The sequence below is a fragment of the Pagrus pagrus genome, assembly GCF_965226575.1.
Source record: "Pagrus pagrus genome assembly, chromosome: 6".
Taxonomy (NCBI): domain Eukaryota; kingdom Metazoa; phylum Chordata; class Actinopteri; order Spariformes; family Sparidae; genus Pagrus; species Pagrus pagrus.
This window is the reverse complement of record NC_140190.1, coordinates 14,862,923-14,881,500: the sequence shown is the minus strand read 5'-3', so window position 1 is coordinate 14,881,500 and position 18,578 is coordinate 14,862,923. Positions and strand designations below refer to the sequence as shown.

Sequence of the window (18,578 nt, the reverse complement as noted above, 5' to 3'; positions counted from 1 at the left end):
TGTGATCATGTAGTTTCCTCTCCCAATTGATGTACTTATTTCCTATACTTATTTAAGAAAAGTGTTCATTGATGGATTACCAGAGCCTTGTCCTGTATTGCATTGTTTGGATATGAATGCTGATGTGTTGATGTATGAAGTTTTTTTAAAATAAAGTTTTCATATTGGCCGATATCAGATACAATAAGCGCAGATGCATATATATGTGAAGGGCCAGTATCAGCCAATAATATCAGGGTTTTTACTTCTCTGAATTAAACAAAGTTTATTTCCAACACCAACATCTTGACTGTGTTTATCCACACACCACATCAGCGATGACAGTACACACATCTGTTTCATACTTTTAATAAAGCCAATTCATGATATACAGATATATGACAACATAAAAATATGTTTACAGTACAACAGTTTACTTGTCTTCGTGAGATTAACTGGATCCTGTCTGGAATATCAGCCATGATTCTTAAAAGGTCCAGTGTGTAGGATTGAGGAGGCTCTATTGGCTGAAATAATGTTTTCATTAGTGTATAATCACATGAAAATAAGAATCTTTGTGTTTTCATTACATCGAAGGACTGACTCTTCTTCCACAGAGTCCACCATGTTTCTACAGTATCCCAGAACGGTCAAGCCGAACACCATCTCTACAGAGGGCCTTTTCGCTTTTCCCCCGCCCACCCTAGTTTCTCCTACACGCTTTGGAGACCGAGGGAGACGAGGGTTGTTCAGTTGGTTGCAATCTCACTGCTAGCTGCCACTAAATCCTACAAAGTGGACCTTCAAATAAACCACGTCCCTCAGAGTTAACACATTTACATCTCCTTGGCATGGAGTTTCCAGTGCTACAACAACAATGCATATAGAGGATATGGATGCATGTCGGGATATCTCAAAGTATTGCTGCTCTCTCGACCCTTGAATTAATCTCAGGAGCATTTCAATGAGTCGTCAAAAACAGCGCATGGTTAGAACTGCATGATAAAATAAAGTTATGTATACTCACATGGTTGTCTGCTTTACCAGTTAAAGTCTAATCCAATCAACATCATAAAATAAACATCTCATATGTAGTTGGATTTGAATTAGTGCATCGGTTTACTCAACTGAGGAATGCAAATGGTGTTATATATACACACACAGCAGGAACAATTTAAATGTGTGAATAACATCCGACTTTCTTTTGAATTTTTCCCCCATTTACCCTTTCAGAAAGTTATAAAAAACAATAATTCTCTTCATTTTTCTTTTGCTTCACCTACTCGTTTTCTTTTCATCCACACCGACATATTTAAAGCTAGATTCACACAGACACGGCGGAGACACGGCAAGAATTAGGATAGGAGGAGCAGAAGATGAGAGGCACTTCAAGCCAGAACAAGGTTAAAGATCCACCTGACATTTTCCATCATTAAAGCAGCCTCTGTTGTGTTGACAAATGGCTGATCTGTCAATGTACTGGTTACTGAAGAGCAACCACCTGTGAAATTCAAAATTTTTAAAAAACTGACCCTGCAGTTGATCCTGCATGTTGATCTCCTACTTTTGATCTCACTGAGACGATGGCAATGAATACCTGCATCTGTTAAACTGAAGAAATCATAGATGATTAAGATGCAACCTTAACTGTAAGATAAAACAACGACTTCAAGACTCATGGTGATTGGCAGCATCCATTATTTAGAACTGATACTTCGTATGTTGTGTGTGTTTGAGTGCGTGAAAGAAAAAGGAGGAAAATGGCTTCATCCATGTGTCTTCTTCTCTGGCGGGCTGTGCTAAGGGCTGGCCTTCCTTGCACTGACGAGGTAGCCCTTAGCCTTGATGATGCCTCTGCTCTTGACAATAATGGAGTAGCGCAGGACCCACTCCAGCCTCCAGTTAGCCATGTTCAGGTCCTGCGTTCCCACCTGCACCGCCTCCTGGAATGTGGCTGCTGACATCAGCTCTGTGGAGGGAAACATGAGGCCAAGAGTGGAGCCGTTTAAAACTCAGGTCACGCTTTATATTATGTTCCTTGTAATAAGCGATAGTTAATAAGTAATAAGGCCCTAGCAAGTCTTTTAAAGTTGCTTATTAACATTAACAAGACTATAAAAACATTAACAAAATCGTAATAAACATGTTTGTTGCTAGATTAGAAGATATTTAAAGTCACTTATAAGGCACTTGCAACTTTAACATTAATAAAAGTGGAGTGAAGTTCTTAAAATTGTTTATAACAGCAGAACAAACACATTTATTGAGTTTAACTAACTTCCTTATTTATTTTCAAACCTTAGCTAAGGTTTTTTGTCGCTTGATTAAGATTAATATATACTTTTTTTATCCATCCATTAGCAGTTAACTATGAAAAATATAGAATATCACAAAACTTATACTTTAATGTCTGACTGAGCACTGAGAACACATGCACTCTGTTCATGAACCTTTTCGCACCCAGAAACTTCCCTTAAACCCATCCAACTGATAGAAGAAAAGAAACTGAATTTCACCTTTGGGATCGTTGTGTGTGAGCAGCTGGATGTCAAACTCCTTAGCGAAGGCTGTCAGGTCAGGAGGCATTACGCAGCAGGAGGCCAGGTTCACCTGGTTACTGCTGGGCTTCACCTGGAACAACAAAGGGAACTTGGTCAACGACTGGCTTCATTTGCTTCAGCGTAGGAAATAACACAGAGAACTGCCAGGTCTGACAGGGGTTTACTGGCTAAAGCTGATGACAGAAAAACACATTCCTGTTTGAAGTAATTATCAAAAGTCAACATCTCTGTGGCTTCATTAACTGGGCAGACAGACACTGTGTGGACTAGCCATGAATCAGTCGCTCACAAGTAATTAGAAAGTACATTTTTTTGTTGGCTGTTGTGTTTGAGCAGTTGCACGTCATATGTCATGTTTCCCACATGGCTGAATGAATCTTGTTTGAATAAACTGTAAACACACAGCGTAGATCTTACACAATTAATAAAAACGCATGCCTGCCCAGCTTAACGATGACACAAATTGAGGCTCACCTACACAAGATTCCCACTCACCTGAGCCCAGTTGTAGAGCTGCTCTAGCAAATCTTTGTCCAGGTCAGAGGTTCCAATTGCAGCAATCTTCTGGCTCCTGACCAGAGCCTCCAGTTCCTCCCAGGCTGGCTGCAGGTGAGCCAAAGTCTGGCCGTCACCCTCCAGGGGCCCAGGTGGCGCTATGATAACAGAGTCAAGCTGGGACACTGCCAGCGTCTGGCAGGCTAGGGAGGACAGACAAACAAGGTGCATTAAAGACATTTTCATATCAATTGTGTGGAATTTTAACAGCAAATGGAAATGTTGCTGAAGAGATTTGAAGCTCACCCATCTCCACGGCATCTCTGATGGAGGACTGAAGCGACTCACACAGGAACAGCTTAACTGCAAAAACAAGGGAACCTTAAACGCATCGTCCTCAACATACTGCAGTTGTTTAAAGTGTGTTACGGTTATTTACTACGTTTCTACCACTGATTGCTTATTTGTCTATCTACCAACTTACTTATGATCCAGCCAAACATCGATTAGGGATGCTCCGATCAACTCTGACATATTTTGACTAGAATCTGTGTGCTGCCATGCTTTTTTAACGGCTACCCTCTTGTTTAATGTACAATAAATCCCTATTGGCACTGAACACGAGAAAAAAGTTGTCAGGAAGCAACTCCTGCGCTGACATGCAGTTGGTCATCAGTCACATGCCAATATGAGAGATTTACTGTTCTTCTTGCAGACTAAAAAGAAAAGGACTTACCTGAAACCTTCAGCTCCTCCCTCTCTTCCGGTGTGATAGCTTCTGATTCCTGTGAACTCGAGCAGTCCAGTGTATCTGGAAAGTCCTACATGACAAGACAAGCAATTTATTTACCAACTGTGTCACTTCTTACGTGACTAAAGCTCTTTTCCGACATTAAATATGTAAAATTACTGGTTTCATCTGCATGTTAAAATGACAGCTTCATGACATAAATGACATTTCCCTGCAAGGGATGCCTCTAACAAGCTTTGTATTTAAGACCTCTTAATTCAACTCTTTCAAACCTCCCCCAGCCATTTGAGTCCGGTAGGCGTGGTGATAAAAGCTCAAGCAGATTAGCTGAGTCAAGCAAAACAGCACGGACAAGGGTGTGTTCAGTAGGAATGAAGGTTCACTACGTTTGATCCGGCAGCTTTTTCTATCTCGATTTCACACTTTTCAGAACATGTTAGTTTGATTAAACAGATTATTCAGTAACTGTCAGTACTGTTTTCTAGAAATTCTGTCACAGTCAATGCACAAAACCTCCAGAGCAAAGTTTCTGTGCACCCACCCGCCCCCGCCTACCCTCCATCCCATCAGACAGACAGACATTCGGAATGGCGCCTTTGGCAGCCAGCACTGCATGAACATTCATCATGACAGCTTCTTTTCAGTCAGCCTGGAGGCATCCTTTGATGTCATCACTACAGTTATTTCTTTTCCCCAAAGCACCGAAACCCTGCTGCCTGACATTGTAGTAGCACGTTACCGTGCAACTCATTCTGACCATAAACTGACCGCCAATGCAAATACTACTGCCAATTATTTCTCAGTGCTGTAAAAAAATATGCAAAACTGGTGTAGAAGAGCCTGAAAATCGATGAACTACTATGCTCTCACATTCAGATCCCAACGGCACTACATGAAAACAGTTAACAGCAGAAACCTATAAAAGTCTTCCTACCTTGGATGGTGGTTTTGTTGTGGAGAACCAATCGCTCAGTGTGGCTTGAATGCAGTCTTGAAGCTGAAATATCACAAAGAAAAACAAAGTTTAATTAACATCCATGAAACGTGCATACTTCTTATCAATGATTCCTGGAATCCATATCAACATCTGAACAGCTGCTTTGCTGCTCCGCAATGAAACCAGAACTTCAAAACCAGGCCAGAGCGAGGGACAAGGAGAGGGGACAAGTCAAGTTTTAACAGCTAACTTATCTATTTACAAACAGATAAGCATGGTGTGTGGAGGCCAGCTGCATCAGTCGTGTAAGGACAGTACGGATGAGTGAGAAATGTGAGTCTGAGTGGTGAAGGCATGTAGAAAATGTCAAACAAGACAAAACCTGAAGATGAGGGGCCCCGGCAGAGAGAAAGAGACTGTTAGAGACATATGTGATGAACAAGCCTCCGCTCTGCTGCTGCATACATGTCATATGTCAGGAGCACTCAACTAACTTGAAGGGTTGGATCTGAAAAAAGTGCCAAAGGCCAGATTTCACATTCCCTGTGTCTGAGTACAAACCAATGCGCTTTTTATTTTATTTTTAACTGTTTTTAACTAAACAGCCTGGGTGACAAAACTGGGCTCTCTATTTTCTGTATCCTGTATCTGAGTTTTATTGAATGTTGAACTGTGGCGACCTCTGCCCTTCATCACAACAATCATAAATTATAAGATCAAACAATGTGATGCAGTATCAGAAGCAGTTTGCAAAGTCTGACCAAACCCTTCCAGGAGAGCGCAGCCACAACTTTATTAAACTACAGTAAACACCGACGCCATGCCACTACAAGTCGTTGATTTATGGTTAGTCAGTGGACAGAAATTAATCAGCCTCTACTCAGATAAGTGATTATTTTCCTAGGCAGTGTGAAACAGGCTTTAGACTCTCTTGTGTTTTACATGTGTTACACTATTTATAAACCAACTAAAGTAATTGATAGCAAGTCAACCATATTACCCCAGCAAATATCAACCTATAATCAACGTGAAAAACAACATTGAGTTGCAGCACTGAAGTTATGAGTGACATAAGGGCATCACACTAAGAGTGTTTTATGTGTAAGCAAACAACCATTTAGAAACTATTCACCTCAGGGCGGGTCATAAAGCCAGTTATCTTGTTTGTCTTCATCACATAAGCAAGACTTACTAGATGCAAATTTGAAAAAAGGTAGTTACTCCCCTTTGGCTGAGATTAAGTCCTGTAGTTAAAGCAACATTATGTAACACATTTTGATGGTACAGTGTCTTGTAACAGGGTGAATGGTGTCTCTGTCTCAGCCACTCTGCCCCTCATCACTTGTTCCTGCATTATGTAACTTCAGTGAGAGTGTAGGATCACAGCGTTACATACATGTTTACTTCAGCATACAAGTTTAACACATAACATTGTTATTACGTCATGAGTTTTGTTTTTAGTTAGCACCTACATTGCGACTGACAAATCGTGACAGACCTGGGATTTGTATTTACGACAGTGGTGTTTCACTCAGAAACTATAGGGGGCGCCAAATCGCACAAAATGCCAATTTCTACATAACGTTGCTTTAACTATCGCCCTTGACAAGTACGTTAGGGCTCCAGTGTACGACTATTTTTGTCGCACACGGATATTAAAATCCGTAAAGTGTTCATCTGAAATTTAGCAGTTTATTTTTACAACTGAGGTTATTGCCATATCCTGTCGGCTGTGCTGTCATCTAAATAAAGAAAACCATGTATTTGCACCTTTATACATGTCATCATTCATTCAGCAAACATCATTTATGTTGTGTGTTAAGAGATCAAATTAAAATGTGTTATTAGGTGCACCTAAATGAAGAAGTCAGGCACACCAGTGCAAAAAACAACATGTATGATCATTATTTTTGTGTAAGTGTGACCCCAGAAAACAATAGTTTATAAACGTATAGTTTATATAAGCAACAGTTGTATATCTACAGTTAAGCTCCACATTAAGAGACTCTGTCTTAGTGTACCACTTGAATGATTTTGCTTTCTGACTCAGTTACTTTCCAGATATCACCTCGGTTGAAATTACTGCACCTGCTTCTGCCAATAAAAGCTACTCAGCATTGAACTCTGGAGTTTACTAGCGTTTACTACCTGTGTGGTTAGAAGTCTGAGCACACCTGCCCCAGGTAAACATTTATTTTCCACAAGTACAATGTGAAATACTGTAAAGATATCCCCGTGTACTTCCTCTCTGTACGGACCGTTCATATTACGTGACACATTATCTTATTATCAGTGAACACACTGGTGTCGTTAGCTAGTTAAATATTTAGCCAGCTATTATGACGTTAACATCGAGGCTAAGCTAATAAGCTAACCTGTCACAGAACACAACACAACTAGTTAGCTTAACTTTCGTGGGTGATGAAACTGTCGTCGTTTCACATGACACGGGTCTTACGTTATTTTACCTCTTCGCTGGGAGAAGCCGGACATTTCTTTTTCAGCCGACTTCGGTTGACTAAGTTCCCGGTGTGGAGCCTGAGAGTCTTCGCGTGGTTCATCATCATCTTCGCCTCGGTGTTCATGTTGGTGTTTTGAGGATCCATGTGGTTTTCCGCTAGCGAGCTAACAAGTTGCTAATCAGTGTGAGCTGCGACGAAACGTGACAGCGAGCGAGCGATCACCGACTGTTGCTGTAACTGCCGGCTAACGCACAGCTAGCCAACAATAGTACAGCCCCCGCTACTGTTAAAAATGAAGAAGTCAGGATGACTTGCAGTCACTGTTGACCGACCTGCTGGTTTGCTGGTTTGATACTGGCTATTATGGAGGAAAGCCGGTCGGTCACGCCCCCACGGATGGGTCGGTGATTGTCCCGTAAAACCTGGTCAGGATGCCCGGGACGAACCGGCTACATCCATAACACCGGACTGGATCGACGGAGCGGAGTGTTATGGTGGGCGCAGTCCCTCTTGTGACCACGAGGTGGTGCTGCAGTTTTTCTTATTGTTTTATCAAGCGAGGGTAACGTTGTATAACATTGTAACTAAAATACATCTACTCAACTACAATTTCATAGTAGTACTTTGAGTATTTACATTTTCTAATAGCCTACTTCATACTCAGTGATGGAATGTAACTAAGTACATTTACTCTAGTACTGTACTTTAGTACCATTTTGAGGGACTTGTACTTTACTTGAGTATTTACATTTTCTACTACTTCATACGAAATGATGGGTTGTAACCAAGTATATTTACTTAAGTACAATTTCTTAGTTGTACTTTACTTGAGTATTTACATTTTCTACTACTTCATACTCACTACATTAATTTGAAAGCTTTAGTTAGTAGTTACTAGGCAGATTATGTGCTGCATTTTTAAATTAATATATTTTATTGGCAGTCAAATAAAAAAAACAAGAAACACTGATAATCTGAAAGATGTTTGTAATATTGTATCCAATAATTGGCCTGACAGGTAATCAGTCGGTAACCAGGTAATCAGTTTTTTGGCATTATTGTTTTATTTACTGACTGATGAGTAGTTTTATATCACAAATAAATTAGAGGACAGGCAGTGTTAGTATATGCTCATATGAAACTGGATTAGTTTGGTGACAATTGTTCTCTTATATATGAACATTTATATTTGATGTATTTTTTTGTGACAACTGTTTCCCTTTCTGTGTATATTGGTAGTGGATGTATCTGTAAGATATAGATTTCTATGTGTTTTATATGCTATTTTTTCCAGTCTTACTTATTTTCTGATAGTTTGTCTTTGTATTGTGGTCACACCCCTTCAACACTAAGAGGCCGTCTTTGAGGCGAGTTCTCACAGATGGAGTCCATCATCTCTGACTGTTGGCTCCTCACCTATTTAGTGTCATGTGTGCTCTGTATTACCACGCTAATGACGGCTTAGTGGTGTTTGTTCTCTGAGAGTGATCAGTAATCAGTCGACCTATAGCACACAGTATATACATACATGCAAATAAATGTATAATTTACTTTTACTTACTTTTGATACTTTACATTATTGGCAGAACATTTCCTTTTAATTCTTAAGTACATTCGATAACAAATACTTTCACATTTTTACTCAAGTACTACTCCTTGGCTGATTTGGACTTTTAACAAAGTTATATAAGCACAACATCTTTACTCTTACTTAAGTATGACTGCTGGCTACTTTTTACAACGCTGTTCCTACTTCTACTCTATTACTTTACAGGGAGGAATGTACTTTTTACTTCACTATATTTACTTTGCTATAAATTGTAGATTAATCCTATAATAAACATATAACATTTATATGTCAGGATATGTCAATCATCAAGAGACACACATCCATAAATTATTTTCAGATGCGGAGTAGCACTAATCAAAAGCACTCAAAAGTACACTCATACTGCTATCTTATCTTCAGCCTACTTCTCTACTTTACGAGAACATGATGGTTGACATCATTAATGAATTTATCCGCAGATTATGTGTGTGATGTTGGTGAATGAGAAAGGAATGTGTCTTTCCTGTTTCAACATGGTAATTCCCCTGTGAACAAAGCCAAGTCAATTCTTTTTGATTAAACTGGAAAAGTGACTGAGTTAGGCTTTATCTCCCAACATCAGTGCTGGAACACACTTGTGCTCGTGTGATTAAATGGCAGGAAATCCGTTTAGCCAGATGTGAAAATCTTGTAGAGAGCCTTCCCAGAAGTGTGGAGGCTGATACAGCAGTACGATAAAGTGTTTTGTTTTGGAATGAGGCCTTTATTTAATGATAACATGTGGAGCTTGTGTTTGAATCTTTATCTGTTCTTTAGACACAAATATTCAAGAGCAGTTTCCGTCACTGCTTGGTATTCTTGATTCAGACAAACATGATGGGAAAGCGAATGCTAACATTTGGAAGCAATCTAATCTCTGCAGGGATGCAGTGATCTCAGTGCGAGAGTGCGTAAGCCATCAAACCGTCATTCTTTTTCTCTAGTGCAAATTTCTGTCGAACACCAGAGACAGTCATGATTGAAACGCTATTTCCTCAGTGTAGAAAAAAGTGAGGATACTGACGTCATGTCCTCTTTATTTTTACCAGGAAATTTTGGGTTTTAGTAACTTTCAGGTAGTTACATTTCACAATTTATAAAATGAACATATGTAGGGTCGTTTATGAGCTCATTCCAATATTTTTAGACTGTATATTAATTTGATTATAAATGACGGAGGGAAAAAATAGTGACTAGAGCGTGATTGATTTGTAGCCCTCTAAGATAAGTTCACAAAAAATGAATATTCAGTCACAGTGATGGTAAGCTATGTGAAGTTTTGTAGTCCACAAAACATTTCTGGAGCTTTCCAGCGAAACAGCGTTGCAGCATTCTCCTAAACTACTGAAGCAGATGGGGACTTGTTTTAAAACGTAAAGAAAACACACAGCTCATTCGGATTTTCGTACAACTTTGCTGTTATTTAGAAAAGTAGTTAGCACGCACCCCGTCTGAAGTGGGTGGACGAGCTCAAGTGCATGTCGAGGACTGTGACAAAGATGTGACACACACACACACACACACACACACACACACACATTCTTCCCTCTGTATTTGTAGTGAGTGCATGCACTGCAATAAATTAGTTTCAATCCCCATTTACAATTTCACAATATTTCAATAATTTAATATAAAAGACACATTAGTTCATGATTTTGTTTGCTTAATTTGTTTGTTTGGATCTCACCAATCTTTGAGTTTGTCCTTTCACAGCTTCAGGGTGTGAACCAGAGCTGAAGCTGAGTGCTTCCTTTATAGGAGGGAGGGGGGAGCACACTCAGGTGGGACGATAGTGGGAGATACCATGTTTGATTGAGTGAGAGGTAAATTGTGTTTATTGTTAAAACTACATAGTTTATTTATGGGGTTTTATTTTCAGGGTGATGGTAAAGTTAATTGCATGGATTAAATTAATGTACATGAATTTCAGGAATGGTGAATTCTGGTGTTAAAATGTGGGTTAATTGACTGAGAACAGTTGGTTGGTCTGGAGGGAGGGGCTGAGCATATATAAGCCTGTGGCCACCACTGGCCTCGAGAGAGCTGAATCAGTCTGAAGGTGGAAGTCAAACTGAAAAGGAAGTTACTGGACCAAAACCTGTGTGATAATAACATTTTTGCCTTTTTCCTGCTTGCAGCAGAAGACGTAATTATTTCTTTCTTCACATTTTTTTTGTTAATAAAAGCACCTCAAAGCATATCTGCGACTCCAGCCATCCATTCCTTATTTTTGAAAGAACCCTTTTTATGACAAGGATGTAAATAATGTCTTTACAAATTAATTTGGTTTTGATCTCAGGCTTCTGGAGGCGTCTGGAGACGTGACATGGCCATTTCATGTCTTTTTACCATGTTTTGGCTGTTTATGAATGAGGTGGGTGCTGTTGCTTTTGGGTGACTTGAATACATGACTTCAGTATTTCTAAAAGTTTAGCTAGGATTGATCATTAAGTGCATATTTCTGTTGATCAGGGGCCCACAATGTAGCAATAAAAACACCATTTAACCACACACATAAAAAACACAAAGCATTGAAGTGGTTACTACTAACACATGCCAGCCAGATTTGTAAAACATGAAGAAGAGGTGTCAGACCAGTATTAAAGAGCAGGGTCTCGAGTTTAGAAAATAAGAAAATATTGGTTTTCCCTGTGTTTTAACTGTTAGTGTTTTTCCACTGGAGCTGGTTTTAGGTGTCTTACATAACTTCCTGTGGTATAAGGTTGTTCGAGGTTGAATGGCTCCTCTGCTGCCAATTTAACTACTATGAAATAAATACACTGACAAGTTTGCACACATTCACACAAAAGGACACACATACCTGCACGTCGTTACGTAATTCAAAATGAACATGGGAGAGCCTGAAAACGACAGTAACATTCATCACAATTATACAGTATGTATGACAACCCTCTACACCCTCTGAGTATGACTTCTTCATCTTATCTCTTCTCGTCTCATCTCATCTTGTCTTTTCTCATTTCATCTCGTCTCATGACTGACTTTGATTACAGTGGCACGGGAAAATGAGTGACATTGAATCAACACTGACTGTATGGATAAGTGCAAAGAGGCAATCCAAGGCACAAGATGGACCATGAAGCACATACGTAGTTTGTTAGATTCAGGATTTTTAAGGAAATGGGACTTGAAGCAGGGCAGGGTTACAAATGGCTGCAGCTGTAGAGAGATAAACAATCTCACTGATCCTGTTCATTTGATGTAAATCATACTTAATCAACACATAATAAGCCAAATTTGGAAGCATGTCATGCATCTGGAAAGCTTTAGTGCCGCCAGATTGGATCAGCCTTTGTGTGAAAGTATTCAAGAATATAACTTTTTATGGAACGCAAGTTTTGCATTATTATATTACTTCATTTCCTGTTGTCCCAAGTGCAGTTTTCTCATGTGCCTAACATTTCCTTACCTAAACTGCACCTTTATATTCATTGTTTTCTTTAATTCTCATTCAGCCTGAATGTGGCATTGTAGAATATCTGGTGCTTTTCCAACAAATTTCTGATCTTTTGAGAGATAACCAGAAATGTTGTTGCAGTAACATCAGAGGTACTTGAGTGTTATTGATAAATGTGTGTGTGACAGCCTCAAGGGCTTAAGTGATCAAATTTCATGCTTTTTCTGTGGAATTGTAAAACTGTGTGAGTGTCGACATGTCGGAGGAGGAGCAGTAAAGGAGTTAATGTTGAGGGAGGGCAGATCTCATGTGTGTGTACTATAAGAGTACAGAGCCTGCACTGGACTCAGGTTTTTTTCTCCCAGGACCTCTTGTGAAATACTGAATGTGAGCGGGTATGTTCTCTGCATGCTTATAAAACAATTCCCTCTTGTTATTCTTGCCGCTTTTGTAATCCTGACGTTTGCAGACTTGCTGTTGTGTGTTTCAAATGCTGAGATTACATGTATGTCAGAGAGGGAATCTGGTCACAATTCAACAGAAACTTACTCAGTTTCTGTAAAAAAGCATTCAGCACTTGGAGATTAAACAGCTGCACACAGCTGGACACCAGACAAGGATTGCAACATTTTTAATCGAGGGTTAGAGACATAACCTTTCTCTTTCACCAGAGTGCAGATGGGGGGGTTTGTGATGGAAAATATTACATCAACTGCCAAAATGTACAAGGCAGAGGGGGTCAGGAGACTGCCTCCAACTTAGTGTGTTTTGCTCTTTGGTTGAATCTTTTTGTTTCTGTGCAGCGAACCACACAACTAGAACAGCAGCCATGAAGTTCCAAGCTCTTTTCTTCCTCCTGCTCCTCACATCCATGTACCTGAGTCTTGCACAAGGTAAGAGGAAGAGATTTGATTCATACCAGAACTGAAATATTCCAAACTGTAGATTGCACATAGATTTTTTTTAAAAATTTATTTTCTTTTTTTTTTTAAGTAGCTCAGTATTGTGCAGGCAACTGTTTTATTCTGACAAAATGTAAGCTAAAATCTCCAAATATAGACCCAATTTTGGTGAAACTGGTACTTCTGTGTATTACTGTGGAGAGTACATGGAGTCTGGCTTTGACCAAACTTGGTAAAATTCTGACTGTAGCTGTACTTCATAATCCACATTCCTTCATTTTGTTGCTAAATCCACTCTTTCAGTGAGGGCCATTATTTTTGCTCCAAAACATTCAGCGTAGCACTTAATACCAAAGTGTAATCTGTCTGGGCTTGCTATTAAGGACCACATTGACGTGCTAATCTTAAATGCGTTAAATAAAATGACAGATTATCACCATCAGTTCCTCATCAGCAAAATACAGCACAAATGAGGAGTGTTGGATTGTGCACTTTGGAGTAAAACTGACTTTTTCTTTACATCAAAGTACAGCCACTAAGATGCTTATATCTCAAGCAAATTTGTGAATGAAGAAGAGTCTAAAGTTGTCACGAATACACCAATCCTTTAGCTGATTTATACTATTTTGGACATTAATGTTATCAATACAGCCAACCATTAGGGGCTTCAGCTTCAGACAAAGGTCACATGGAGAATTGTTGCAAGGAGTTAGATGATGTGACATTATGATGAAGGAAAAAAATCATCCAAAATTCTTGGTATTTTAAATAAAAAGAAAAGTAAAGTAAGAGAAAATACAGTGAAACGTTTTGGAACAACGTTATTTAATGTCCAAAGAACACAACTGGGCTGTGTCAAAGAAACGTTCTGTTTCCTCTCAAATTACAAACCCTGTAACCGGATTACGAGTTAGGTACAGTAGTGAGTAATTTACTACAACAGGCAGGGCTGTTGCAAGGATTTAAAAAAACATAGAATTAATCATTTTACAGTCAATATTTAGTCAATTTGGGATCCTCAAGACAAATCCCTCAGATATTAGCCTATAAGTAAACAAAATTAAATTAAATTAAAACTAAATTAAGTAAAAGTTGTGGCAGAATATGCAGTTCTACTTTGAGATCAGAATGACTGCGAATAGCCCAATTGGTGACACACTGACAGTAAACGAACATAAATGTGAGGCGACTGAAATGATGGGGAGAGAGTAAACGAAATAAGAAATCATCGATCAATCGAGGTCCCCAAAATAAATCTCTGGTATCTGTAAATGAGAAGAACGAGGAGATGGAGATTCCCAAGATGCTGTTGGTTTATTCCCACTTCTTTTCAAATTCTAGAAATCGCCCCTTAAATAATTATTTAATGACGTGCAGTTGAATTAATAGTGATTTGTAAGACCCATGCTCGTGTGTTCATATTGAGTTATTAGCCCACAAATTAACTAACATAAAAAAATAATGCTTTGTAGTTTACTGGCACACACAATAAACACACAGATATACAAAACAACACAATTAGACACAAGAGACACTTCAAAATGTTTAAACTAAACAATTGATTTCCCTTTGGGCCCTAACAAGAGTGTATATGTGAACTAATTGCTTATTTTCAACCCAAGGGAGACATTTTCAAGTGGAGTTGATCACTCTCTAACCCTCAGTGACTTTTGTCTCTCTCTCTCTCCAGGCTCGTACGGTGACTGCTGCCTTGGCTACGTTCAAGGGATGAGAAACAACGCAAAGAGAAACATTGAAAGTTACAGGATGCAGGAAACAGATGGTGATTGTAACAAGAGAGCAGTCGTGTGAGTAACAAATATTATATCCCTCGCTTTTGTCCTACATTGTAAAAAAAACCTCCATCTATTAATAAATTGGCAAAGAGGAATGGAAAAGTACACTGTTTACTAAGAATGTGATACAAGTATCCTTCATTAGTCTTATAAGTTGCACAGCAAGCTTGATGAAATTAAGTAAATATACTGGTATGTGCAGGTTTCTGATGAAGAAGAGGCCCTCACAAGCCAGACAGCGGACAGTCTGTGCCAATCCAGATAAGCCTTGGGTCCAGCATTTGATGGCAGGTGTGGATCAGAGAACGGCAGTGCAGAATTAGGTAAAATAGTTACACAACATACTCTCTCAATGACATACTTTTAGGCCTCACAGAGGAACTCAGTGAGTGAATTCTTCATCATGAATCTTTTGTCTTCGTAGACCACAGAGGGAGAAAAACAAGAGAGGAAAACGGGACAGAGGAGAGCAGATGTTTCACCCCCCCCCGTCAGGCATCGTATATCACTTCTAACCTTGTGGATAAGGTTTCACCAGGTCTGGTATTTCCTGTCGTTGACAGAGAAAGTAAATGTACACAGTTCACTATAATATGAATATACCCTGAATGTTAAAACCTCTATAGCAGAATTCACTTGTATGAGCCATCACTACCATACTGTCCATACTGTAATGTAGTGCCTGCTAGGAATGAGCCACTGTTTGGCAGCTTTGAAATGTATTTGCAGAGTGTATAAGTGTGTGATGTAGTATTATGAAAAAAATAAAATAATAACCCCTTTGTAGTTAAGCTGAGAGTTTGTTTTTTATACGACAGATTTCCATATTTTTGTATCACCACCATTGTTGTATTTTGTGTCCCACCATATCAAATAAAGAAACAATACAAACCAGACTCTGGTTTTATCTGGCTGTTTTGAATCAGTTTGATTTGTCCTGATTTGGTGATCCCATTGTTGATTTTAGGGGGAAAAGTTGCAGCATTCCTCCTTGATGACATTTTTTCTGGTTATCCATGAAACACAGCAGGCTCAGCTTGGGTCCAATAGTCTCCCACTCTTAAAATCTCAACCTGACATCAATATAAGACAATAATTGACAACATGAGCCATCTGTCAACACTTTGAAACTCGGCTCTCGGGACAGTTGATCTGCATTACCCTTGATGATGACTTGGAAGTTAAAAGCTAAAAGTTCTCAGCAATTCAGTCCAATGAGGCTGGATTAAAGGATTTGTTCACAGTTTTACAAGTTTGTCTAACCTGTTATCTGTCAGGTGACCCAATTTATACTGGAACAGGTTTTGCTTCCCTTCACAATGTGTGCGGAAAAAATCCCACAGTCCTCATTCTGGGCAAGAGTACATCTCAAAGTTAAACAAACAGTGTACCTATCCTTTCACCTACTTACGTTCCTGTTGGATCCGTGTTGCCTCTAAAATTCCTATCAAGAACAGCAGACACAGCACACCATCGCTGGCAGCTTCATTTTATTTTGCCCCAAGAAAACAACTATTGCTCCTATACTAGAATACTACCAAGCCGTAGTTGAAGCAGCTTTTTTATTTTTTTCAGGAAAAAGCACTGCATTATATAAGCTAGAATAATGAAGGTGGGAAAACCAGATTTTGACACAGTATGCCTCAAAAGTAAAAGGCTCCTTGTGGCAGTTGCCCATTTTTCCCAGTTGGAAGTTCAGCCCTTTCAAGAGGATAACGGTTTTAAAGGTTTCAAATCGATCCTGCTACAGAGGTCAGTTGTTGAGGGGCCCTGGGTCATTAGAGGGCCCAAAAGGGCCTTAAAATAAAATCGAACCTGCTGGAGGGGATTTTGGAGGTCGTCCTGTCCTGGTTTTAAAGGTTGATTTATTGTACTTTTACAACACAGGCTTGTACAATGAAATGCAAGTTGTAGTCCCTTTAAGCTAAAGACAAAACGTTTCTTTATGGTGGGAGAATAAGTCCTGGAGTCTCACAGCCTGAGGAGAGAAGCTGCTGTGTAGTCCGGCTGTATGGCAACAGATACTTCTGTATCTTTTGCCAGACGGCAGCAGGATGAACAGACTGTGAATAAAGGAAACTGGGACTGTGGTTAAAACTTGAAAGTGTCTCTGCCTCATTTAAGACATCTCTCATTTACTGGAACTAGATAGATTGTGAAATGTCTTCACACGTCACAAACAACTTGAGTGCATCATGGTGACACTGGAGCAAAGACACTAAACCACATTGTCCCAGCTGTGGACATTTGTTGCACATCTGGTAATTTATGCATCTCTCTTTCTATGTTTCCTTTTTATTTCTGGGTTATAGATCAATAAAAGACGAGCGCATTAAAAATACCACAGAATATAACATCATGCTTACTGTTGATTGTGATTACAGGGAATTACAAGACATCAAAGCTACTGTCAATTAAACTTCATAAGCACACAACAAAATGTTTTTCCAAAGATGTAATTGATCGATTGTTTTTTGATGTTATTTCCAGAAATGATTCATGAACAACTGCGACTAGATGTTGATGTTGATGTTGCATCTAGAACTTTTTCCAGCTGTGAGCAGCTCTTCCATTTCTTTTTTGCCTTCTTTGCATTGTGGGACAATGGTGTAATCAGCGCTTTCAAGTTGAGTGGTTTTCATGCGCAAGTTGTGAACATGCCTAAACTCTGTGAGTCTGTGGGATGGATTTAGGACACAGCAAAATAATCAGTCTGCCATGTAAGCGTATTCCCCAACCAAACCCAATTGCGAAAATACAAGGAAGCTAAGTATGTTTCTGCAAATCCACAGATAAGTTTAAACTGAACATCTGTTCTCATGGCTGATTTTATTATTATGGCTGATCTAGGTTTTATTTTATAACAAAAAAGTGTTAAGAGTCTCCAGATTGGGCTCGGCAGCTAATCACATCATTTAGAAACTTTTTGAGTTTGATATGTTGTGCGGGTTGCTTTGTGTGAGTGGATGCGTCTCGAGCCAACTTTCACAATTTGACGTATACTTCACAGTTTACGTGTTCAACTGTTGGCAGCAGTAGTTATTTTGTCTAGCAGGCGGAATGAGTCTTAGTGCTGCTACATTCCTCCAAATGAATCATTGTGTGATCAGATCACCCAAGACGCTTCTTGCACAGGTGTAAACAGCTTCAGGATGCTATTGAATGCCTCAGCGTTAGAGTAATCATAAGCAACACTGTCCGGTTCAGGTGTCTCAAACTGCAGAAATGGTGCAGAAGAAGAAACCAGATGGTGAAAGCAAACATGAAGTGCAGGTGTTGACAGAGCGGAGCTACAGTTGCCCTTATTTTTCACACCATGGCACATTAACAAAGCACTAATTGGCTTTGAGTCTCTCAGCTGACCCTCTATTTTATTCAGATCACTGGTGTGAGAATAATGACCCAGATAATGTGGGAGCGATGATGAACTGCAGCTGCTGACTCAAGCCCTGAAGCAGTTTCTTTCTTTCTCACCTCTGGCTCAGTTAGTTTTTTATGACTTCACTTGCAGTTTCTGTGCTGCATGCCTGAAAACTGATGCACAGTTGTAGTTCTTTATGGGAGAGTTAATCAGTGAGACTTGTTAGATCTTGCTCCAATTGTGCTCAATTTGAAGACATTTGCGCTTCGTTTCTTGCCTGTCTCTGGAAGATTACACATATTTAGATTTAACTTCACCACCTACTGAA

The 18,578-nt window shown here is 39.4% G+C and overlaps 2 protein-coding genes across 3 annotated transcripts; one reads left to right on the top strand and one right to left on the bottom strand.

Annotated features, from left to right (window-relative positions):
* Nucleotides 1-332: 332 nt before the first annotated feature.
* Nucleotides 333-7,538, bottom strand: gclm (glutamate-cysteine ligase, modifier subunit). Its single transcript, XM_084355403.1, has 7 exons — nt 7,192-7,538; nt 4,721-4,783; nt 3,772-3,856; nt 3,342-3,398; nt 3,036-3,238; nt 2,496-2,610; nt 333-1,948 (listed from the first exon to the last, which is right to left on the bottom strand). Exons 1-7 carry the CDS (start codon nt 7,327-7,329, stop codon nt 1,779-1,781), a joined length of 831 nt encoding a protein of 276 aa, XP_084211529.1. The 5' UTR covers nt 7,330-7,538; the 3' UTR covers nt 333-1,778.
* Nucleotides 7,539-11,125: 3,587 nt separating this feature from the next.
* Nucleotides 11,126-15,785, top strand: ccl25b (chemokine (C-C motif) ligand 25b). 2 transcript variants are annotated; one of them, XM_084354882.1, is made up of 5 exons: nt 11,126-11,147; nt 12,995-13,084; nt 14,784-14,901; nt 15,092-15,212; nt 15,314-15,785. In XM_084354882.1, the coding sequence occupies exons 2-4, from the start codon at nt 13,021-13,023 to the stop codon at nt 15,210-15,212; spliced, it is 303 nt and encodes a 100-aa protein (XP_084211008.1). In that variant the 5' UTR covers nt 11,126-11,147; nt 12,995-13,020; the 3' UTR covers nt 15,314-15,785. The 2 variants fall into 2 exon arrangements, with proteins under 2 accessions (XP_084211008.1, XP_084211007.1); XM_084354881.1 differs by lacking the exon at nt 11,126-11,147 and adding an exon at nt 12,467-12,586.
* The last annotated feature ends 2,793 nt before the right edge of the window (nt 15,786-18,578 follow it).

What these genes read in the sequence shown, in the direction of transcription:
- ccl25b (XM_084354882.1), top strand. Translation starts at nt 13,021, where the DNA reads ATGAAGTTCCAAGCTCTTTTCTTCCTCCTGCTCCTCACATCCATGTAC. An exon ending in GTACCTGAGTCTTGCACAAG is followed by an intron (nt 13,085 to 14,783) that starts GTAAGAGGAAGA and finishes CTCTCTCTCCAG; the next exon opens with GCTCGTACGGTGACTGCTGC. An exon ending in TGTAACAAGAGAGCAGTCGT is followed by an intron (nt 14,902 to 15,091) that starts GTGAGTAACAAA and finishes TGGTATGTGCAG; the next exon opens with GTTTCTGATGAAGAAGAGGC.
- gclm (XM_084355403.1), bottom strand. Translation starts at nt 7,329, where the DNA reads ATGGATCCTCAAAACACCAACATGAACACCGAGGCGAAGATGATGATG. An exon ending in CAACAAAACCACCATCCAAG is followed by an intron (nt 3,857 to 4,720) that starts GTAGGAAGACTT and finishes CTTGTCATGTAG; the next exon opens with GACTTTCCAGATACACTGGA. An exon ending in CAGAGATGCCGTGGAGATGG is followed by an intron (nt 3,239 to 3,341) that starts GTGAGCTTCAAA and finishes TGTCCTCCCTAG; the next exon opens with CCTGCCAGACGCTGGCAGTG.